Source organism: Cherax quadricarinatus, chromosome 43, assembly GCF_038502225.1.
Source record: "Cherax quadricarinatus isolate ZL_2023a chromosome 43, ASM3850222v1, whole genome shotgun sequence".
NCBI lineage: Eukaryota > Metazoa > Arthropoda > Malacostraca > Decapoda > Parastacidae > Cherax > Cherax quadricarinatus.
The window spans coordinates 12384147-12393092 of NC_091334.1; the positions used below are offsets into that span (position 1 = coordinate 12384147).

The window sequence follows — 8946 nt, forward strand, 5'->3', positions numbered from 1 at the left end:
TTATATGAGATAGGAGCATTGCCTACCAGGCCACGGGACACATGGTAATACTGTAGTTAAAACATTTGCTAAATATACCTTGATGCTGGACTATTTGCAACAAGTGTTTGATCAGTTAATATTGAAAATAGACTGTTGTTATTTTTTTTGTTTTTTAAGAAACCAGCCATATCCCACCAAGGAAGGGTGACCTAAAAAGAAAAATGAAAGTTTATCTTTTTAACTTCAGTAATACATACAGGAGAAAGAGTTACTTGGTTGTTGCTCCTGGCATTTTAGTCACCTCTTACAACATGCATGGCTTATGGAGGAAGAATTCTGTTCCACTTCCCTATGGGGATGATGATGTGATTATTTATTTGCAATGACTGTGAGAGTAATAAATGAATAACAGTGTAAGGTGAATAGAGTTAAAAAGGACCCAGAGATGTGATAGATGGATAGGTTGAGGAAGTATTTGTTTGAGCAAGTGCATCCTGATAATTATGCTGAACTTTATTTTATCAGTAGTGAGAGGATTATCACACAGGAGTTATCTCACAAAATGAAGAAAATACATTTTAAAAATTACTAAGGAAATTATTACTTAGGACATCCCTGAAAGGTATGTACAGTGAATTTCCATATAATGCATTAGTTATGCTCCTGAAATTGACATTTTGTATGTCTTCTTTCTTCTTTCAACGCATCGGCTGTATCCCACTGAAGTAGGGTGCCCCCCCCCCCCTAAAAATGAAAGTTTTTCTTTATAAAATTAGTAATGTATACAGGAAAAGGGGTTACCAGCCCCTTGCTCCCAGGATTTTAATTGCCTCTTACAACACACATGGCTTACAGAGGAAGAATTTTGTTCCACTTCCCCATAGAAAATGTTTTTATAATTTCACATTATGTAATGTAAATAACGCATGGTAGAAGGAGGGTTAGGCTTTTGATACCTTGAAAATAAAAAAGTTTAATTCTCTTAGATTTGGTTATCCTAGGTTAAAATTACATGAAATATTCCTTATGTGTCCATAACATGTGTGTGCCATCAAGGCCATTGTAAAAATGTTGTGTGTTATGTACCCAAAACCTAAACAAAAACTTGCTAAATAAATTTACTTAAGGTTTTACCATCTATTCCTTCCAGAAAAAAATGGGCAGGGCATTCCTTCCAGAGAAAATATGCTAGGCTAATACAGCACTATTGACTGTTATAAATTTAATACACAGTTAATTTTAAAATATGCTACAAAGGTAAAAGAAAATTTTTACCTTTTCTTAAATAACTTAGTTTCTCTTGCTTGTTGACATAGAGTTTGGAGATGGTTATGTAGCACTGTCAAGCAGTAGATGCCTGTGTATTGTGTTTTATTAACTTATTATTGAAAGAATTAGAGGTAAGACAGAATGTAGAATTGCAGATGAGCAAGGAGGTTTTAGAGTGGGTAGGAGATGTGTAGATCAAGTGTTTACATTGAAGCATATATGTGAGCAGTATTTAGATAAAGGTAGGGAAGTTTTTATTGCATTTATGAATTTAGAAAAGGCATATGATTGAGTGGATAGGGAAGCAATGTGGCAGATGTTGCAAGTATATGGAATAGGTGGTAAGTTAGTAAATGCTGTAAAGAGTTTTTATGAGAATAGTGAGGCTCAGGTTAGGATGTGTAGAAGAGAGGGAGACTACTTCCCAGTAAAAGTAGGTGTTAGACAGGGATGTGTAATGTCACTATGGTTGTTTGATATATTTATAGATGGGGTTGTAAAAGAAGTAAATGCTAAGGTGTTCGGGAGAGGGGTGGAATTAAATTATGGGGAATTAAGTACAAAATGGGAAGTGACACAGTTACTTTTTGCTGATGATACTGTGCTTATGGGAGATTCTAAAGAAAAATTGCAAAGGTTAGTTGACGAATTTGGGAGTGTGTGCAAAGGTAGAAAGTTGAAAGTGAACATAGAAAAGAGTAAGGTGATGAGAGTATCAAATGATTTAGATAAATAAAAATTGGATATCAAATTGGGGAGGAGGAGTATGGAAAAAGTGAATGTTTTCAGATATTTGGGAGTTGACGTGTCAGCGGATGGATTTATGAAGGATGAGGTTAATCATAGAATTGATGAAGGTAAAAAGGTGAGTGGTGCATTGAGGTATATGTGGAGGCAAAAAATGTTATCTATGGAGGCAAAGAAGGGAATGAATGAAAGTATAGTAGTACCAACACTCTTATATGGGTGTGAAGCTTGGGTTGTAAATGCTGCAGCGAGGAGGCGGTTGGAGGCAGTGGAGATGTCCTGTCTAAGGGCAATGTGAGGTATAAATATTATGCAGAAAATTCGGAGTGTGGAAATTAGGAGAAGGTGTGGAGTTAATAAAAGTATTAGTCAGAGGGCTGAAAAGGGGTTGTTGAGGTGGTTTGGTCATTTATTGAGAATGGATCAAGGTAGAATGACATGAGAGCGTATAAATCTGTAGGGGAAGGAAGGTGGGGTAGGGGTCGTCCTCGAAAAGGTTGGAGGGAGGGGGTAAAGGAGGTGTTGTGGGTGAGGGGGTTGGACTTCCAGCAAGCATGCGTGAGCGTATTAGATAGGGGTGAATGGAGACAAATGGTATTTGGGACCTGACGATCTGTTGGAGTGTGAGCAGGGTAATATTTAGTGAAGGGATTCAGGGAAACCGGTTATTTTATATAACCGGACTTGAGTCCTGGAAATGGGAAGTACAATGCCTGCACTCTAAAGGAGGGGTTTGGGATATTGGCATTTTGGCGGGATATATTGTGTATTTTTATACGTACAGTATATACATGTACTTCTAAACTTTTGTATTCTGGGCACCTCTGCAAAAACAGTGATTATGTGAGAGTGAGGTGAAAGTGTTGAATGATGATGAAAGTATTTTCTTTTTGGGGATTTTCTTTCTTTTTGGGTCACCCTGCCTCAGTGGGAGGCGGCTGACTTGTTGAAAAAAAAAAAAAAAATTCTCATTTATGATAGTGATGAGGAAGATTTTTTTAATGCATTGGCTGGCTCCCACCAAGGCAGGGTGTCCTAAAAAGAAAAGCGAATTTACTGTATCATATGAGTACTGCATTTTTGGCAAGAAGTATTTTTGAAGTTGCTGAATTTGCAATTACAGTGAAACTTTCATGAAACAGACTAATAGGGAGATGTGTTAATTCGAGTTTCTGCTTAACAGTCAAGGTCACACTCATCATCTTGGCACTGTCACTGGCTTCAGAGGTCATTGTTAATAACCCTGTACAAGATATTTTAAAATAATACAAAACACTGTATATCCAGGGAAAATTGGAGATCAAATGGTGTCGGTATGTAATCATGCACTCGGACAATAAACTGATGTGAGTTTGAGTTACTGGCCCCATTTCCCAGGAACAATGAAAATGGACACGTCCAGGATGAAGCCCAGACCGGACAAAGTTGTGATGAATGGACTTGGTCCACTTTGTCAGTGGTATGACCTGACCACACAGCTGTGGATGTGGCCGACTTGGTCACTGCAACACTATTTTTTACCAGACATGACATTCAGTGGACATGTTGAGCATTTGTTCGACCAGATTTTTGTCCATATTGATGCTTTATGGAGGGGTTATACAAAGGTTATACCGTAATACACAAAGATACACAAATAATTTGTGCAATGGAGAAAGAAACTGATGACTACATTTCAGTTCAGCTTGGACCATTAACTAGTCACAGTATTGTGCCCTTTTTTGTTCTTTACATACAGATGATTGCTCCTAGTTCTGTTTTTCAAACAATGGGTATTTTCAGGGCATAATAGAAGTTATGGTGCAAACTGTAGAAGCGGGAGCAGGGAGGACCAAGCCAGTCACTGAAGGAGTTCAGACTGCATCTCTAGTCACACTGTAAGTCACTTCATTATGCTGTAACCTTCCAAAATTGCTTTGCATATTATGACCTTCGTGGAAAATGTCATCATCCAATCATATTATTTTTTCTTAATTCATACCAGATGTACTGTACAGTATGAAATAGTAATAATACAGTGGTACCTTGACTTATGAGTGTCCCAACTTACGAGTTTTCCGAGTTACAAGCTGTCTCTTGGTTGATTTTTTGCTTTGAGTTGCAAGCTAAAATCCAAGTTTTGAGCAAGTTTCAGATACACCACTAATTGGCGACGTATCTGAAGTCAAATCCAACTCTGTATCCAGAGGAACATCAGGAACTTCATCCCAACTCGCATGGTTTTCCAAGACATAACTGGAAGGATAATACTCTCACACTAATCCCAGATTGTAGTGAGGCACCTTGTCCCTTGTTTGGTTCTTATATAAATCTGGGGAAGAGGTAACCTCCATTTCAACACTAAAGTGTTTTTCTAGAAACATTAATTAAGGTGGGTGGAGTAGTGAGGGTGGTGGGTAAGTAGAGATGTTGGTGGGTGGTGTAGTGAGGATGGTGGGTGGAGTAGTGAAGGTGGTGGGTGGAGTAGTGAAGGTGGTGGGTTAGTATACAATATTTCTTATTTATAAATACATTTTTCTTATTTAAAAACCTGTAACAAAAAAATTGGGGTGGTTTTCTTGGGGGGCTGGAACAGATTAATGGCATTTCAATTAATTTCAATGAGGAAAATTGATTTGATGTATGAGCGAATTGAGTTATGAGCTCGGTCGCAGAACGAATTAAGCTTGTAAGTCAGGGTACCACTGTACTGTAGTAGTATTTATTTTTTTTAAATATTATGATTGTTATATCTTTTTAAATTTATTATTGTTTTCTGATATAGAAAATAATTTAAATATAGCATGCTATAGTACACATGATAACACGGAAAGGATTTGCTTAACTTAATAATGGTTTAGCATGGACCGAAACATTGAAGATTTATCTCCAGTTTGTAGGTTGGTTTTAAATTATTTGTCCCATCTTGCATGTTTTATTTTAGAAAGGTAACTTATTTTTATCCATAGAAGCAGTACAGATGGGGAAGCAGTCCTGGGGGAAGTAGCGTGTGGACGGGTTTTAAGTGGCTTGCGTGAAATTTTGTGTTCCACGTGTGATTATGCTCATGATCGCTGTGCCAAACTTCTTCATGCAAGGTGAGCAAGTTTACTTATTCGTGTGTTAACAAAGTAGAATGTTTGCTACAGCATTTTTAATGCATTTTTTTATTTATTAGTTTTTCTCTGTATATTAATGCCTCAATTTTGTTTTATAATTTTTTAAAACTAATATAATGTAACTGCTATATTAATTAGCCCTTTCAGGGTCAGAACCCCTGATCTGAAACTTGCTCTTAGGGTCAGAAAATTTAAAAAAAATTTATTTTTCTCATGAAATGATAGAGACTTTTTCTGAAGGTAATTAAACCAAAAGTACGAAATTTGATGGAAAATTTATGGAATTACTTTCTCACAAAGTTAGAAGTCTTGGCGATATTTACGCATCAGCGATTTCACCCACTTTGAGCCCTATTTTTGGCCAGTTCCATTGTTCCAGTCGACCAGACTCATAGCTATTTTGCTAGCTATTCTAACAATTGACTACAAGAAACTGCTCATTTACTTACAGTGGAACCTCAAAAATCGAACTGCTCCCAACACGACCAATTATATAAGTGTATTTTTGTAAGTGCTTTTATAAGTGTATTTTTGAGGGTCTGAAATGGACTAATCTAATTTACATTATTCCTGATGGGAATAAATTCATTTGGTAAAGGCACTCGAACAGCCTTCTGGACCGAAGAAAGTTCGATATTTGAGGTTCCACTGTATTTCAACTACCCAAAAAAGTGACCAGAAATCTGTAATTTGGCCAATTTCACACAAAATTAAAAAATTTTCAATTTAAAATTAGGGTCCAGAATAAACAATGTAGACATTCCTGGGACTCAAAAAAACATTTCCTTTGTTCATTGGTTATGTCCCCAGGCCTATCCTATACAGTGGATCCCCGGTTAACGATATTTTTTCATTCCAGAAGTATGTTCAGGTGCCAGTACTGACCGAATTTGTTCCCATAAGGAATATTGTGAAGTAGATTAGTCCATTTCAGACCCTCAAACATACACGTACAAACGCACTTACATAATTGGTCGCATTGGGAGGTGATCGTTATGCGGGGGTCCACTGTATTATGCTTGCTTTCCATTTTGAATTTTTATTCACACAAAAAAATAGAAGATTTACTGCTATGCAGATTACTTCATTATTATAATAATTTTATAAATAATGTTGGCACATTTGCGAACACGTATTAGACCAACCAGTTGGACACGTATTGGCGAGTGACATAATTTGTGTACTCTGGAATATTGGCAAAAATCAAACATTTTTGCTTCTTTGAGCTTAATTTCAGGCAACTTTCAGTGCTGAAACCAATCAAAATCATCTCTTCTGTAAATATATCTTCCATTTATCAAATGAGACCAAGAAACCGAGAATATAACCATAAAACATACAAAAATTCACCACAAATTCGTTGTTTTGAACCAAAAAACATGGTTGCAGTTTTTTCCCATTATGCACTGTGTGCTGCAGGATTTTCTTTGTATGGCATACACTTGTCACATAGACCAATTCTCTTATGTCTAGGCCCAAAATTTACTGCTCACAGCTTATCTGAGAGAGCTGAACCTCGCCATGTATAACAACGGAACCGGCCCAGGCTTCAAAGCCATAGTACAACAGCACCCACCTTTAAGCCTTAAACTGTCCAAACGTAGATCTACATTCATTCACGTAGTGCTCCGAATATTTTGAAAAAAAAAAAAAATTAAATGAAGAGCACATTTTTCTACATGTTACAAGATAAAAAAAAATTTGAGGGTCAGTATGTACCAAGATATAAGCCCGTGAAGTTGGTGCTAGATGCTCACCTGACAGCAGCAGACTCATGCCGCTTGCAGAAGTGTTGCCAATACATATACATACCTTTTTTCTCATTTTTATTTTAATGTATATATTTTTTATGTTCTGATAATTACAATTTGTAATAGTTCTTGTAATATCATAGCTAATCTTTGTTCTGACAGTAATAGTAGGTACTGAAATATCACCACCACTATGTACGGCTTATCTTTCAGTGGCCCTTATACACCCAACAACAAACACAGCAACAATCGTCGGTTAGGGAGAGAGACATATGACATATTTTATTCATTCTAGAGTATTATATCATGTTTTTATGTTATTAATATTGTTTATTATGTCATATTAGATGAATCATGCTAGATAAATAAGCCGTAGAGTTGATATTAGTGTCATATTAAAGGACTATCTTGTCCTGCCTCCAAACAAACTCTCCTGCCTGTCTCACATGCCAAGAGTCTTCAGTAAAGGTAAAACTGATTTAAATGTTCATTTATCCATGTTTTCTGTATGTAAAACTATAGTATTTATTCTTTAAAAAATGAATTTTTGTGAATACTTTTGGGTGGAACAGATTAATTGGATTTACATTATTTCTTATGGGAAATATTACTTCGACTTTGGTCGTTTCGATTTTAGGCCTAGCTCCTGGAACGGATTACGGCCAAAATTCGGGGTTCCACGGTATATACAAAGTACGTGTATTTACAGGTCCCAGCAATGTTTTAGACATGCTGGAGTATACCTTGAACTGTTGACAGCCCAGTGACACTTGATAAATGGGCACTCAGGGAACCCTTGCTTTATTTGTTTTCACTGTTACACACAAACGTGTGTGTGTCCGTCTGTCTGTCTATCTATCTATCTGTTTGTCTCTGTCTGTCTATCTTTGCCTGGAATTTTTGGGTTATCCTAGGTAATTTACACATGTACACTTATGCAATAAGATCACAGTAAACAGGTGATTTCAGAATATGCAAAACAACCACTCTGAAAGAATAGAGAAATTCCAAGCGCTTTCGTGACTACTCACATTATCAAGGAACTTTCAGAGTGGTTGTTTTGCATGTACACTTATGTGTACATGTGAGAGATAGAGATGTGTAGACAGATAGAGATAGAGACAGAGAGACAGCCAGAGAGCCAAAGCCAGCTGGACAGCCTGCCGAATACATAAGAACATGAGAAAGAAGGAACACTGCAGCAGGCCTACTGGCCCATGCAAGGCCATGTCACTCTCCCTGGCTTAGACCAATGACCCACCTAGTCAGGTCACATCCACTGAAGGAGGGAGCATGGCATCAGACCTAGTAGCACAAGCTAGTCAGGCGTTAGAACAACCCACACCCACTCGTGTATTTATCTAACCTATTTTTACTTTCCTCTTAAGAGGGGAATGTTAATATGACATAACATCAGTGAATCCCTGGTGTTTGCCATGCTATTTGCACTAGCTGGCGCTCAATTGAACTGATGCTTCCACAAGGTACTAAGTGGTCCCTGATTTTTTTAATAGCGCACACCGAGTGTTAAGACCCATTCTCTCGTGTCTAGGCGACTCAGGCTAATTTCCCCAATTTTGAAAGAATGAAAAAAAACATTGATTTATGTTTGGAGCACTAGGCAAGCAAACATATATCTACGTTTGGACAGTTTAAGGGTTAAACCATGGCATATCTGGGAAATAAAATTCTGTGTGTGTGGGGCACAGTTTTAAAAATTCAATTTTTCTAAGTAGAATTATAAATTGAATGGTAACGTACTGTTTTGTGGTTTACTGGAGTTGGCAAAAAATGATCACTCACTGACAGCATTGGCACAAATGTGCATAATAGTACAGTGGACCCCCGCCTTACGATATTAATCCATTCCTGAGAGCTCATCGTGAGCCGAAATTATCGTAAGACGAATTAATTTTCCCCATAAGAAATAATGGAAATCAAATTAATTCGTGCAGGACACCCACAAGTCTGAAAAAAAAAAATTTACCACATGAAATATTAATTTTAATACACACAATTAATACTCTACTAAGAATAGAATACATGACACTTACCTTTATTGAAGGTCTGGTGATGATTGATGAGATGGGAGGAGGGGA

At 37.1% G+C, this 8946-nt stretch overlaps 1 protein-coding gene across 3 annotated transcripts in view; it reads left to right on the plus strand.

Annotated features, from left to right (window-relative positions):
• scat (VPS54 subunit of GARP complex scat) overlaps positions 1-8946 on the plus strand; it is a 77501-nt gene that overhangs the window by 23920 nt on the left and 44635 nt on the right. For all 3 annotated transcript variants that reach the window (XM_070093579.1, XM_053784303.2, XM_053784304.2), the window contains exons 13-14: positions 3781-3875; positions 4947-5075. In XM_070093579.1, coding sequence (XP_069949680.1) covers positions 3781-3875; positions 4947-5075 — 224 coding nt within the window. The remainder of the gene's footprint in view (positions 1-3780; positions 3876-4946; positions 5076-8946) is intronic.